At 42.2% G+C, this 15,422-nt stretch overlaps 1 protein-coding gene across 3 annotated transcripts; it reads left to right on the top strand.

The window, feature by feature from the left end:
* Positions 1–9,161: 9,161 nt before the first annotated feature.
* LOC108412243 (microfibril-associated glycoprotein 4-like) lies at positions 9,162–15,093 on the top strand. Of its 3 annotated transcripts, none has more exons than XM_017684168.2 (6): positions 9,162–9,615; positions 13,132–13,152; positions 13,336–13,524; positions 13,796–13,892; positions 14,238–14,405; positions 14,519–15,093. In XM_017684168.2, exons 1-6 carry the CDS (start codon positions 9,571–9,573, stop codon positions 14,755–14,757), a joined length of 759 nt encoding a protein of 252 aa, XP_017539657.1. In that variant the 5' UTR covers positions 9,162–9,570; the 3' UTR covers positions 14,758–15,093. The 3 variants fall into 3 exon arrangements, with proteins under 3 accessions (XP_017539657.1, XP_017539658.1, XP_017539659.1); XM_017684169.2 differs by having other exon boundaries at positions 9,162–9,600; XM_017684170.2 differs by having other exon boundaries at positions 9,162–9,538.
* Positions 15,094–15,422: the final 329 nt, after the last annotated feature.

Consider the following 15,422-nt stretch of genomic DNA (forward strand, 5'->3'; position numbering starts at 1 on the left):
GAAACATCAGAAATATCTGCTACCGCACAATCACAGTCAGTAGACTGAATTTCAGCCTCTCTGGCTGAATCAACTGAGAAAAACACATCATTGGTTGTCTTTGGGATTGGCAAAAAGCTCACATCCAGAATTAGATTCCAATGAACAACTCAGAGTCTTCCTTTGTCATCTTCAGAATTATGAATATGGGTCTTAGGATTGCTGTCGATGATTGTTTACATGGTGGATTCCCACCAATTGGCCAGCTTCCTTGTTCCCCCCTTATTTGCGAGGAGAACCCTGTCCCCTACTTTCAAAGCTGTGCGTTTGACTCTCTTATTGTATTCCAGAGCTTGTCGCTGTCTTTCTTTTGTGGCATGCTGTCAGGCAATGTGGATGGCTTCATGTGGATTTCAAAACAGTCTTGGTGTAGGTACTATAGTCAACTGTGATTCGGGCTTGAGCAGTTGCTTGAAAACCACGTCTATCAACCAAACATAAGATAGAACAGAGATTAGATTAAGTGACCCTTATTAGTGCCACAACGGGGAAGTTTCACCTCTGCATTTAACCCATCCGTGAGGTGAAACACCACATACACACTAATGAACACACAAACGCTAGGGGGCAGTGAGCACACTTGCCCAGAGTGGTGGGCAGCTCTATCTGAAGCATCCGGGGAGCAGTTGGGGCTAAGGTGTCTTGCTCAAGGGTGCCTCAGTCATGTACTGTCAGCTCAGGGGAGCGAAGCGGCGACTTTCTGGGTGCCAGGCTGGTTCCCTATCCTCCAGCCCACGACTGCCCCCAAGCATGCTCTGTTGTTTCATGTACTGTGGCATTATAAGCAAAAGTCAAAGATTGTATTTGCTCTGCCCACTGGTGCTTGGATTTCAAGCGAAAGGTACAGAGATTGTTCTACTGAACCTTTGAATTCCTCCATTTCCCATTGAATGGTATGCCATTTAGTGAGACTTGGCAACCCCCGACAACCTGAGAAGTTCAGCTATTAGTTCACTTTCAAAGGTGGCTCCTTGATCTGAGTGGATATGCTGCGGGAAACCATATATATACAGAACACATTATCACACAGTTCATTTGCCACTTATTTTACTGTTTGATTGATGCAGGGAATGTATGGGCTAACTTCATGAAATGCTCTGTGACCACCAACACATCTACAGACCTTTGCCTACTGTCTCCTACACTCCAAAAAATCAATGCCAACGAGCTCCATAGAAGTGGAAGTAAGTATGCTCTCCAAGGGTACTCTAGCAGCAGGATCTGGGGTCTTAGCTAGTACTCACCACTGGAAATTTAACATATCCCCTAATGTCACCTTCGATCCTAGACCAGAAGACGTGCTGTCTTGCGAGATGGAGTGTCCTAGCCTGACCTTAATAACCAGCCAAGTTGTGTAATCTACAGAAGGCTTTTTGCTTGAGACTTTCAGAAGAAATATACAGAAACTTTTTCTGCCTGCTAGTTTGAACATTGGTCACCCTACAAAGCATTCTGTTCTGCATACAAATCTTGTCCCATGGCTTTAATAACATCAGTGCTGTAGAACTCAGTGTGCTCTTTTCTTCTCTCTCGTTTTTTTTTTTTACTCTACAAACAGGATCTTTGAGATAACTGGTTCTTGGTCCTAACACCACTGCAGATCTTCCAGGGAGAGAGATGGAAGTGTGTCCTGACCTGAAAGTGTGACTTGGGGGGGAAAGACTGGAGAGGCAGGCTGTTCAAAACTCCACAGCTATCTCCCACTCTGTGTAGACCTCACAAAGGACTTTAACATCAGAGGAACTTTGGGTCTCCTTTGTATCATTATTAAACCCATTTCAAATGTAACATGTAACTTTCTCCTCCAGCTGGAGACTCTGAACTTGAAAACACCCTGACCTTCGTCCTCAGTTCCTTCAGCCTCTTTCAAAGGGATGTCATATGGCTCACTGATTATTCGCTTACCCACTAAGTGAGCAAAAGGATCTAGACTTAATGTATCTGCAACAATGTTTCTCGGCACTGGGATGTTCCTGAAGTTAAATGTCTAGGGTGCAAACTTAGCTACCCAGCCTTGTTTACATTTATCAAGCTCGGGTTTTGTCATCATATAGGTCAATGTCAATCTAGACTGTGAATGCCTGGGGGGACCTTAAATACATGACAGTGTAGAGAGCTATACCTTCTCTCAATTCATTTGATACACATATGTCTGCTTTCTGGAGGGAGTTCAGTGTGGCCAACTGTTGTAAAGAGGTTTTCTAGAATAGCCTCCTATGAAAGAATGCGCTGCAGCCCAGCAAGTTATCGATGATTCAGAATTATTTATTGACTGTGACACGTAGTATGAGGAACTGTTACTGTAAGATTATCTCTGAATAAGTAGACAAAACAAAAAACAAAACAAAAAGTGAAAAGAGCCACAAGGAAGTAAACACACTGGGCTATGAGAGGAATGTAGTGAGCAGGAGGAACAGGAAGGATTTTTTACCCTAAAGCTTCAATCTTCAGCTGCAATTATCTTACAAGAGAAACTATGTCAGGGGTGTTGAGTCTTATCAATCTCAGTGTTGACATGGCTGCGGGTTTTCATTCCAACAAAGCAAGAGCACACATGACCAGTTGTTTGAAGACAGACCAATGGACTAAACAAGCAGAACCAGGTGTGCTTCTGCCCATTTGGAATAATAACCTGCAGCCACTCTGGCCCTTCATGAGTAAGACTGGACACCACTGCTATATGTGTAACCTGTGCCAGAGGTCTTCTGACTGTGCAGTCAACCTCCTTTCACAATAATTACAGTTAACAGTAAAGTCTTTAGTAATTTTACACACTGACATTGACTACTTTATTCAAGTCCTCTTGCACACCTTGACCAATGCTTACGAGACAGCAGTTGGGAAATTCCATAGCAGCCTAATGAATTTACACTGAAATACCCAACAGGTTCTAGATTTTAACTGGGTAAGTGTGTGGTACAAACTGGCCAACTGTAGTGAAGGGTTTTCCAGGGGTCTTTTACGTCTTTTAGTGTTTCTTATCTTATGTGTTTTTTAAGCAGATACCAAAGAGATTTGACCATGCCTAACGTTTATTGGAACACCTGAGCGGCAAATTGTCCATTTAATACAGCATGTGCTGTGGAAGACAGCTAAAGCAACAATAACTTTGTTGTCACCCAAGTATTTTTGGACAAGACTGTGGTTTAAAAAACCCTGAAACACTGAAATGCCCAACAGGTTCTAGACACTAACTAAGTGTGAGGAAAAAACACCAAAGAATTTTGCAACTTTATCTGGTTTTAAAAAACAGAAGTAGATAAAATGACACAATATCTACTGATGTATGACTGAATCTGGGCTGTAAAAGAAAGCAACACTTTCTTTTTTTTCTAAAAAGTCTTTTCCAAATTCAGATTGCTTGTTAATCTTTACATTTTAATGCACACTTACCATTTATTAAAAATAAAATTAAATCTGAACCTGTACTAGCATTTGCACAAAAATGGAATCCTTTTAAAGAATGGTATTGTGATGGGGTCAGTAGGTCTACCCCATCACCAGTGTTATAAAAGATATTTAAGTACTTGTTTTTAAATTAAACGATTGATGTATGTGATACTTACCTGTGATCTCTTCGGTCCTGTTCCTTAGGGGAACGCGGGCGCCTTCCGGGGCTTCCCTTATACTGGCTGGTAAAGCCCACAGCCATGTGTAGAGGGGGGGAGGCGAAATCCGGGAACCTAAAGGGGAAAGGAAAGAGAATGGTTATAAGGTGTAGAAATTAAGATTCATCACTAGATCATGATTGTGTAGGGTTGTTGTTGTTATTGTTATCTGTGTAAGATGGCCATCGTGTTATGTTGTGTGTGTTTTGTATGTTGTAACCCCTGCTAGCCCGGGAATGGATCATGCTAATGTTTGGGGTGGGGCTAGAGGTTTATAAGGGGGATTTTTCTTTCTTGGTTTTTTTTTTCCCCTTTCCTTTGGGTGGAGGACAATGGTCGTGTCTATGTGGCCTTGCGGCCACCGACACTAGCTGGCTGCTGGATGCCGGTGGAGACCAGCCAGAACTGCATGGATTGGTGCAGGCCGATCAGTTCTGAATTTATTTGGTTTATTTATTTTCTCTTTGCTCAGCGTTTTTGCTTTTCTACTTGTATCATCTCTACTTGGAAATAAAAGTGCTCAAGTGTGCATCTGGCTCTTGGAGTCTGATCCATTTTTGTAAGGTAAAACCCATGCTCACGCCAACACTACCAAAATGGAAGAAATCCCCTTAACATTCCCACAAATGGTGGCAGCGGAACAGTCTTGAAGGCGGACACAAGGAAGCGACGTGAAGTGAAGCCAGCTAGAACTCAAGACAACTCTTAACGGAAAATGGCTCCAAAGAAACAGCTAGCCACACAGAGTTCACAACAAGGTGAGCAGAGAGCGGAAGAAGACGATTCAAGTAATCAACCCATAGAGCTGACACCGAGCAGTTCGGTATATAATCTCGAGCAAGTATGCGGTATGCTGCAAGACTTCATGAAGGAGCAGAGAGGGAAAGAGGACCTCATGCGAAAAGAAGCAGCTAAAAATGAGCAAAGATGGCGGACAATGCAGCACCAGTTCAGCTTGCTGCAAGGAGAAGTGCACAGACGCGACGTGGAAAAGAATCAAGGGAGTCGAGAGAATGAGGCGGGCGAGGAGCCGAACGAACCAGCTCAGAGTCAGATCCTGCGAAGAACTCACACAACCAGTGGTACACAGCGGAGTAACGCCGCAAGTCCACCCCAACAGCAGTTTGCAACAAATGCGATGTGGCCGTCGCCAAGAATGCCAATGCTCAAAGAGTCAGATGACATTGAGCAGTATTTGACTATGTTCGAGCGTATGGCTCAAGCGGCTAAATGGCCAGTTGAGAACTGGGCAGTACACCTTGTCCCCCTGCTAGACGGCAAAGCACGAGCCGCCTATGTAGCCATGGAAGGAGAAGAAACGGGAGATTACAGCAAAATCAAGGGCGCTATCCTGCGAAAGTATGAGATCAATAAAGAGACTTACCGCCAAAGATTCAGAGACTGCGTAGTACAAGATGGCGAGACCCCAAGAGAGCTGTTCACTAGGCTCAAATCCTTCTATGAAAAGTGGATGACCCCGCAGGCAAAAAGTAAGGAGGAGATCGGAGCTACGATCATCATGGAGCAGTACCTGAGCATGGTAAACCCTGAGCTGAGGCGCTGGATCATCGAGCGGAATCCATTCACGGCTGAGGAAGCCGTAGACATGGCGGAGGCGTTTGTAGCTGCGAGGCTAGCGGACGGAGTATTCACGCTGGGGAAGACTGTAAACAAACCACGCCATCACCATGAATCAGGTGGGTCTGGGGGCATGGTCTGGGATGGAACTAAGCCGCAATTTAGCAATACAGCTACACAGGGGAGCTGGCGTAACTCGAATAGACAAACAAGCAGGGATTCAGCTTGTGGTAAAAATCGCTCGGAAAAAGTTTTTAAGTGTTTCAATTGTAACCAATTTGGACACAAAATGAGTGCATGCCCTGCGTCACATAATAGCTCAGCTCGTCTGTGTTATTCACCAGTGAAAGAGAATAGCTTTATACCTGCAGTAGACAATAAAGAGTCTGTAATCAATGTAAAAATAGACAACAAAATGGTTAAAGCATTGATAGACACGGGAGCCAGTCAGACGTTAGTGGCAGCAAAATGTGTACCAAATGTCCAATTGAAACATGAATCTCAGTTGAGAGTCAAATGTATTCATGGGGATGAGCAAATTTACCCAACTGCTGATGTGAACATTGAAATTGAAGGTCAAACTTACCTGCTGAACGTAGGTGTTTTGGAGAAAACGCCATATGCAGTTATTCTGGGTAGAGATCTGCCCATTCTAATTGATTTGTTAGCTGCTACATGTAATACAGCAGAGGCTTATGTGGTCACTCGTGGACAGGCTAAACAGAGTCAGATTGAAAATTCTTTGATAATGCAAGAACTGCCCTTTAATGAAACCCCCAAATCCAAAAAGTCTCGTAAAGAGAGGAGGAGGGATAGAGTTAGAGGCACGGTTATGGTAGAGCAGCTAATTGAGCCTGAAGGTAGCACGGGAGACATCCCAGGTAACATCAGAGAGCTACAGGAACAAGATGAGTCTCTAAAACCTTTGTTTTTAAAATGCAGCCAAGGCAACAGTTTGAGTAAATGTGACATGCAGTTCGTTGTGAGAAACAACATTTTATACAGAGTGAAAAATGATGTTGAGCAGCTTGTAGTACCTACCTGTATGCGACAGAACGTGCTAAAAATGGGTCATTCGGAGCCGTGGGCAGGTCATTTGGGACAGGATAAAACTCTGAACAGAATAGCCGCCAGATTTTTCTGGCCACGTTTACATTTGGACGTAGTAGAGTTTTGTAGAACATGCCCTCAGTGTCAATTGACAGCTCCTCAGAAGAAGTCTGACAGGGTCCCCATGATTAACATGCCCATAATTGATGTTCCATTTGCTCGTATTGCTATGGATGTGGTTGGTCCTCTTCCTAGAAGTAGGACTGGTAACCGTTACATTCTTGTGATTAGTGATTATGCCTCTAGATATCCGGAGGCGTTCGCACTTAGGAAAGTGAAAACGCGGCAAATAGCTAACGCTTTGATTCAGCTAATTTCTAGAGTGGGGATACCGCGGGAGGTATTAACGGATCTGGGCACCAATTTTACGTCAACAGCTTAGAGAGGTCTTCTCACTGCTAGGCATAAAAGGCTTGAATTCCACTCCATTCCATCCTCAGACTGACGGGCTCGTAGAGCGCTTTAACAAAACTCTGAAATGTATGCTCAAGAAGTTTGTTTCAGAGACTGGTGCTGATTGGGACACATGGCTGCCATACCTGCTCTTCGCCTACAGGGAAGTGCCCCAAGCATCTACAGGATTCTCACCCTTCCACCTCGTGTATGGTAGAGAAGTGAGAGGCCCTCTGGATGTTTTGAAGGAAACCTGGGAGGGGCAAGGCAAGGAGCAAAAGAGTAATGTGCTGTCGTACGTGCTCAAGATGAGGGACAAGATGGCTCAGTTGGTGGAGTTGGTCCGGAGCAACATGGAGGATGCACAGCATCGCCAAAAATGCGGCTATGACAAGCTTGCAAAGGACAGAGCTGCAGCCAGGAGATCGCGCTCTCATTCTTCTCCCCACTTCAGACACTGCGTTGCTGGCAAAGTGGCAGGGCCCATACGAAGTGTTGCGTAGAGTTAACAAGACCACATATGAACTGTTGCTTCCCGATAGGAGGAAACAACACAGAACTTTCCATATCAACATGCTGAGACTGTGGAGAGAGCCCAAGCAGGGCACTTCGGAACAGCTGTGGATAAGAGCAGTTGAAGTAGAGGAAGAATTTAAAGAGCAATACTTACCAGGTACAATAGGACATAATGTCCCACTCGAGCTGTCACATCTCAGCACACAGCAACAGAAGGACCTTGTTAGCGTGTTTCCTCCAAATCTTTTCAGGGATGAGCCTGGCAAGACCAGCATTATGCAGCATAACATTCGTCTGCTGAAATCGGATCCAATCAGACAGACGAACTGCAGAGTGCCGGCACGCCTGATTCCAGACTTGAAAAAGGAGGTGCAAACTATGCTAGAGCTGGGAGTGATCGAGCCATCAAAGAGCGAGTGGTGTAGTCCGGTGGTCTTAGTGCCTAAGAAGGACGGTGGCCTAAGATTTTGCATTGACTTTTCTAAACTCAATTCGGTCTCTGCTTTTGACCCATACCCCATGCCTAGAGCAGATGAGTTGATCGAGCGACTTGGGAAGGCGAAGTACCTCAGCACTCTGGATTTGTGCAAGGGGTATTGGCAGGTGCCGCTCTGCCCAGCAGCTCGTGAGTTGACTGCTTTTCGTGTTCCATCTGGGCTGTACCATTTTGCGGTCATGCCCTTTGGCCTGCATGGAGCGGGTGCAACATTCCAGAGACTTATGGACGAAGTGTTGAAGGGGACAGAGGGCTTTGCGGCTGCGTTTATCGATGACGTGGTGGTCTATAGTACGAGCTGGGATGAGCATGTACGACACTTGAAGGTGGTCCTGCAGAAGATTGCGCAGGCAGGTTTGTCTGCCAACCCAGCCAAGTGCCATCTAGCCAAAAGCTCCGTGTCCTACCTGGGCTATATCCTAGGCGGGGGTCTGATACGCCCGCAAGTGGATAAAGTTGAGGCGGTCAGGTGCACGCCAGTGCCAACCACAAAGAGGCGAGTAAGATCCTTTCTGGGCCTGGTCGGCTGGTACCGGAGGTTTGTTCCGAACTTCTCGGACCGAGCGGCGCCACTGACTAACTTGACTAAAAAGGGCATGCCTCAGCGCGTTAAGTGGACGCCGGAGTGTGAGGCGGCATTCAAAGATCTGAAACAGACTCTGTGTACGGAACCGGTTCTGCGCAGCCCTGACTTTGAGAAGCAGTTTGTGGTCCAGACTGATGCTTCAGGGTGCGGGTTGGGGGCTGTGTTGCTTCAGGGAGAAGCAGATGCGCTGCAGCCAGTCCTGTACATCAGCAGGAAGATGTTTCCACGAGAGATGAACTATTCTACAGTAGAGAAAGAGGCCCTTGCTGTGAAGTGGGCTCTTGATTCCCTTAGATACTACCTGACTGGCGCTGACTTCATCCTGGAGACCGACCATCGGGCGTTGCAATGGATGCAGAGGATGAAGGATAGCAACGCTCGAATAACGAGGTGGTATCTTTCATTGCAATCTTTTAAGTTCCAGGTGCGTTACCGGAAGGGGGCGCATAATGTGACTGCTGATTTCCTCTCACGTCCCTCTAGTGAGTGACTTAGTCTAAGGGGGGGGGTGTGTGATGGGGTCAGTAGGTCTACCCCATCACCAGTGTTATAAAAGATATTTAAGTACTTGTTTTTAAATTAAACGATTGATGTATGTGATACTTACCTGTGATCTCTTCGGTCCTGTTCCTTAGGGGAACGCGGGCGCCTTCCGGGGCTTCCCTTATACTGGCTGGTAAAGTCCACAGCCGTGTGTAGAGGGGGGGAGGCGAAATCCAGGAACCTAAAGGGGAAAGGAAAGAGAATGGTTATAAGGTGTAGAAATTAAGATTCATCACTAGATCATGATTGTGTAGGGTTGTTGTTGTTATTGTTATCTGTGTAAGTTGGCCATCGTGTTATGTTGTGTGTGTTTTGTATGTTGTAACCCCTGCTAGCCCGGGAATGGATCATGCTAATGTTTGGGGTGGGGCTAGAGGTTTATAAGGGGGATTTTTCTTTCTTGGTTTTTTTTTTCCCCTTTCCTTTGGGTAGAGGACAATGGTCGTGTCTATGTGGCCTTGCGGCCACCGACACTAGCTGGCTGCTGGATGCCGGTGGAGACCAGCCAGAACTGCATGGATTGGTGCAGGCCGATCAGTTCTGGATTTATTTGGTTTATTTATTTTCTCTTTGCTCAGCGTTTTTGCTTTTCTACTTGTATCATCTCTACTTGGAAATAAGTGCTCAAGTGTGCATCTGGCTCTTGGAGTCTGATCCGATTTTTGTAAGGTAAAATCCATGCTCACGCCAACACTACCAAAATGGAAGAAATCCCCTTAACATTCCCACAGGTATCCTTTTTTAAGGTATTTCTGATTTACTTTTCTGCTTAAACATGTAAGATTACACTAAAATGTAATATTGTATGCTTGCACTTACCACATTCTTACTCCAGATAATGATAAGACTTAGTGTCCTTTAAGAGTTAAATGGAGAGGAGTGGTCTTAAGAAATGTAAAAGATTTTTTTTTGCCATCTCAGCCTCATTTCAAAATAGAAAAAAAGCAAAACTGCAAAATTAGTAGTTCACTTAGAGTCACCAGAATGGTGAACACAGTGCGCAATTCCCAAGGCATAATGTCAAACCATTAACTCTGCTCACCACAGATTTAGATGACAAAGACTAAAGTCTGAGAGAGCAAAAGTCAATGAATGACAGAAAGCCTAAATCAAACTTGTCCTTTGCTGTTTGGAACTGCATTTTGACAAACCTTAGGTTAGATAGCTTAGATATCGGGCCAAATGTGCCACACAGGACTGGTTCCACCTAAGCGAGTAAAATTACACCCAATTGGACATGAGCAAAACTGAGTAAAAGCTAAACTCTGATGTGTGTAGCTTTTGCTGACCTATCTTGTTTAAGGCCACTGCACACTGGTTCCGTACTATCCAGAAATCCTAAACAGACACAATAGCGCAAGTATTCCACATGGTCGGCGACTCCAAGCACTCTGTTTCTCAGCATGCCTCTTAGTATTTTGTCATCACTATGTTAAATTAATGCCACATCGAGGCCACAGAAAGCCACAATATTTAACCTGTGGTTTCAAATTTAAACAGAGGAGGCAGTCAATCGTTTAGAGGAACGGACTGATGTAAATTAAAGATTCCCAAAACTAAAATGTCTTGTATTAAGCAGGATAAATCATAAATAAAGCACAATATGGCCTAGCATATTGGAGCAAGTGCCCTAAAACAAGCTTCCTCAGTAGAGCGTAAGAGAAAAGACAGACACTTTGTAGGGAGCGAGTGAACTTATGAACTGCTCAAGGCCAAACGGCCAGGATGGAAAATTACCAGTATGTGTTAGGAGGTACCTGGCACAATGTTTTTTTTAAAAAATTTAATCAAACTAGGCTTGGAGATAATGGTCTCCACAAAACCCCATATGATAGACATGTGAAGGTCAATTTGGATATAATGCTGGTGTCATGACAATAGGAGACAACAAAAAAGAGGTGGGGCGAGATCACCCCACCTTCACTGAAAGTATAAAATATGTGTACAAACCCTGTATATGTGTGAGTGTTGTCTGAAGACCTTTGGAAGAACATTCTCCATGCTCAAAGAAGGAATAAAGGACCTGCACTTCTGAATTTTGAAGAGTCTTCTTGTATTTCTTAGTTCGTTTGATTTCTTTTTATTGTTTCAACAAACAACTGAATTCGTTTTATTTTACAAAACATAAATAATATTCAGGCTTGGTGGTCAATCAAGTGTCGAGGAATGACAGGACAAATGCTGATATCCTGTTACCTCAACTTGAGTTACAGTCTAGTCTTTTTTTCATCTCTTACTTTTCAAATTGAAAACAGCAAGATGTTAGTTAGGTCTTACACTGATACCAAATGTGATCAATCATGGCCAAAGTTTTTCATAAAATTTATTCCAGTAAAGTATATAAAGGAAGAGATCAGCTCTCATGCATTCTGTAGCAGGACTCTGCTGCATAATATGACACACCGCATCCAGTGTGCAGTGGCCTCTGATTTTCCCACTCTTTCTGTCAACACCAACTGTTGATGAGCTTAAAGGTAAACCCCAAACAATTATCTACTGTCTTTGGATCTTGTGGATCACACTTACCGTGTTAATAATTAGTAGAAAGCATACTGTAAAAGAAAACATAAATTGCAAATCAAAACAGACAGCAGAGTAAACTTTATCTTTGTCTTTACAGGTATGTAATTAAAAACAGCACCTAAGAGATAAGATTTTTATTGATTTTTTCTCCATTTTATGCTTAGGCTTAATTTGATGTCTACAACACATTCCAAAAGTTTTGTAAGTTTCTACAGGTAAATAGGTAACAGGTGATGAAATCATGGTTGGGTATAAATAGGAGACTCCATTTAAGAACAGTGGTTGTCAACAAATAAATGCAAGGAATTTAGGAATTTGCAACCTCTACTGTCCATAACATAATCAATATATTCTGAAAATCCTGAGAAATCTCTATGTGTAAAAAAGCAATGCCAAAAAAACCTACATTATGTGCACATGACCTTCAATCCCTCAAATGGCACTGCACTAAAAACCAGTATGCTTTTCTGATGAATATATACACGTGAGTTTTGGAATACTTCAGAAAAACCTTTTCAGTAAAGACAGTCCAGAATCACCGCCTAATTCTCTGGGCTAAAACTGGAACTGGACTGAAGTGCAAACATGTGCCATGGTCTGATATGTCAACCTTTCAGAGTGTTTGTAAAAAAATGGACATTGGGTTCTCCAGGTGAAAGAGGAAAAGGACCCTCCCGATTCTTAATGTAAAGTTTAAGGGTCTGCCAGGCATTGTTGGTGTATTACTTTGTGTATTAATGGGTAACTAGCACATCTGTGAAGATGCCAGTAATGTTGAGGGGTACATACCCTATGACAATGGAGAGCTCATATTGTTGAACAGCTGAAGTGTTATGTCAAGCAAGAATGGGAAAAAATTCCACCTTCACCACTACAATAGTATCCTCAGTTCCCAAATGATTACTGAACTTTGTTGAGTATAGTGATATAACACAGTAGTAAACCATTTGGAATATGTTGCAGGCATCAAATTTAAAAGAAGCATATATATATATATATATACATACAAAATTAAGAAGTTACTTGTTGAAATATCTTGTCTTTGTAGTGTTTTAAATTAGTCAAAAAGATCACTGCTCTATGTTTTTATATGCATTTTATTGTCACAACTTTTCTGGAATTGAGTTTATATATTGTATAAAGTTTACAAAACCACACCCAAGATTTATTTAGGAGAAGATTCTGCTTGAAATGTTTGTGCTTAGACCCAATGAACATATTTTACAATATTTAGATTGTGTATTCAATTATTTCCAAAGATTTGTGGGCCTGTTGTCCTCACTACTTTGTACTCGTGACTTGAGACATCATTAAGTGAATCTCTTTGGCACTGAAATTTGGCAGCAGTATCAGATTTTTGTAGAGTTTTGAACTCTTAAAATATCTCCCATATCAGTAATTAAAAAACTTCCTTGTGAAGTCCCTTGTCATTTCCTTCTATGAGCCCCATCGCTTGACATTGTTCCAACTTGGTAGTTTTCCACAATAACAGAAAAAAAACAATAACTTGTGAACATATAAAAGGAAGCATGGGAGTATCAATGTCATGCATTTGCATCTAGCTGCATGAGGAAAAACTTTTGCAGTGTTAAGAGATTCTCTGTACCTGCACTGGTGAGTATCCATTTGCTGTAATATTGCTGTAACCACCTGCAACAATCCTAATTGACAATTTTTACAAAAGCTTTAAAACTGCTAATAAAAACATTTGAACTAATACATTATTTATTTCTTTAAAGGAAGAAGATTGTATTACCATGGTAAGATCATTAAAACATCTTTTATCATAAATGTTTATCTCTGGAATATACCATTTTAAAATTTACTTTAACTATTGCGATAATAAAACTTTTTGCAATACCAAAGCTGCCAATTGCAATACTGTTTTATAAACAATCTCAGTCATCTGTCTCTTCTAAACATTCTCACTCTCCTGCTTTCAGCTGCTATTGGTTCTAGTGCTCCCCCTGGTGGTGCAGTCGGCCCCTGCCTATCTGCCTCAGGACTGTGAAGATGTTTACAGTAATATCTCTCAGAACACTGGTGTCTACACCATCTACCCAGGAGGCCCTGATAAACCAGTGCAGGTTTACTGTGACATGGGCTGTGATGAAGACCGCGGGAGGTGGACAGTGAGTGGCAAAGTTTAAGGCTGAATTAAAATGAGATGTATTGAGGGGTTTCTTGATTCTGCTCCTGAGGACCCGCAGAACTCTGTGGGCTCAACTTCCCCAAACCCACCTGATCCAACTCACGAATGTGTCCATAACAGTTGATGAGCTGGCTCAGGTGTCTTGAGTCCTCAAGTAAAATGATTAACAAACACTGATACCTTGAAACCTTAACATACTTGCTTTTTATCATTGTTTCATGCACATTTTTGCTACTTGCTGTCTCTTTTAGGTGATTCAGAGGAGAATGGATGGCAGTGTGAACTTCTACAGACCCTGGGATGAGTACAAGAACGGCTTTGGGAATGCAAGCGGTGAATACTGGCTAGGTAAATCAGAGAAATTATAGTTGATTGGTGTTCTGGGTACCACAGAAATAGATTTTTAAAATAAGGATTTGCAAGCAAACAGATAAGACTAAGTTCTTTAGTATTTTTGCCTTGGTAAGCTTTGCGTTTTCCATGGCTTCCAGTTAATTTACAATAACCCCATTCTTAAGTATTTGCAATCTTTTAGATTAGCAATTTTACTTAATTCCTCCTTCTTATTAACACTTTTATTACATATTTTATTACTAGTTGTAGACTGCAATCAACTAATAGAAATAAAGCAGGATATCTAAAGCAATACATTACTGTTGTAGGAAACAATGTGACTGATGTTTTTGATGACAGGTCTGCAGAACATCTTCCTTATTACCACAAGAGGTAAATATGAGATGAGAATTTACATGGAGGATTTTGATAAAGGGAGCGTTTACGCCCATTACACCTCTTTCTTCATCGATTCCGAGACATACAGGTACAAGCTGCACTGCTCTGGTTTCATCAATGGAGGAGCAGGTGAGTGAATTATCAGGGCATTATTGTGACCTTATACAAAGGGTTGTTCGCATTTTCTTCAATTGACTGTTGTTTTAAAGTACTATGCATTGAAAATATAATACCTTTTCCAGGGGAATCGCTGTTCTATCACAACAACATGGAGTTTGCAACTTATGATAGAGACACCAATGGCTGCGCAGTCAGCAGTTCTGGAGGATACTGGTTCAACAACTGCCTCGTGTCCAACCTTAATGGCCTGTACAAGTGGGGACCTTCAGCTCCACAAAATGCAGCAATTGTTTGGTGCTCCTGGAAAGGCTGTAATTACTCTCTCAGGACTGTAGTGATGAAGATAAAACGAGCAGCTTAAGATCATGTCTAATGAATAGCTTACAGCTGAAGCCATATCATGTCAATACTGTTACAAGAAATTCTGTTCTCTCAAATAGAAACTGAAAAGCTTTTGGGTTTTACTAGATGTGTGGTAGTTATCTATATCTATCAATAATCAAATGATTTACATTTTACATTTACAGCATTTAGCAGACACTCTTATACAGAGCAACTTACAAGAAGATGCTTACATGATGCTACAGGGTTACAAATTATAACTTCTTTTTAATGCATTGGTGGCTGTTTACAGTATATGTTTTAATTTTTGTCTCGTTTTTCTTTTTAAAGAATTTGAATAAAAGGCTATAAAGAATTCATGTGGATTGACTCATTTATTTAAATGCACTCAAATTACACATGTAATTGAAAACAACTATAGAAAAATGAATAAAAAGACATTTCACTGAAGAAAGCATAAAAAGTGATTCTGTTACAGCCTTTAGGCTTGATTTTATCCTTTTAACAGAAACATGGTTAAATGAATATTGTGCTGAAGCTGTATTTATCAAGTCCACTCCACTAAACTTTAGTCAAGTCAGGTCAAGTCGAGAGACTTTTATTGTCATTATATCTATGTACAAGTACACAGTCGAGTGAAATTATGTTCCTCCAGGAACAACATGGTGCAACAAGGAACAAAAA

The sequence above is a fragment of the Pygocentrus nattereri genome, chromosome 12 (assembly GCF_015220715.1).
Source record: "Pygocentrus nattereri isolate fPygNat1 chromosome 12, fPygNat1.pri, whole genome shotgun sequence".
Classification (NCBI taxonomy): domain Eukaryota; kingdom Metazoa; phylum Chordata; class Actinopteri; order Characiformes; family Serrasalmidae; genus Pygocentrus; species Pygocentrus nattereri.

What these genes read in the sequence shown, in the direction of transcription:
- LOC108412243 (XM_017684168.2), top strand. Translation starts at nt 9,571, where the DNA reads ATGGAAGAAATCCCCTTAACATTCCCACAGGTATCCTTTTTTAAG. An exon ending in AAGCGGTGAATACTGGCTAG is followed by an intron (nt 13,893 to 14,237) that starts GTAAATCAGAGA and finishes TTTTGATGACAG; the next exon opens with GTCTGCAGAACATCTTCCTT. An exon ending in TTTCATCAATGGAGGAGCAG is followed by an intron (nt 14,406 to 14,518) that starts GTGAGTGAATTA and finishes TACCTTTTCCAG; the next exon opens with GGGAATCGCTGTTCTATCAC.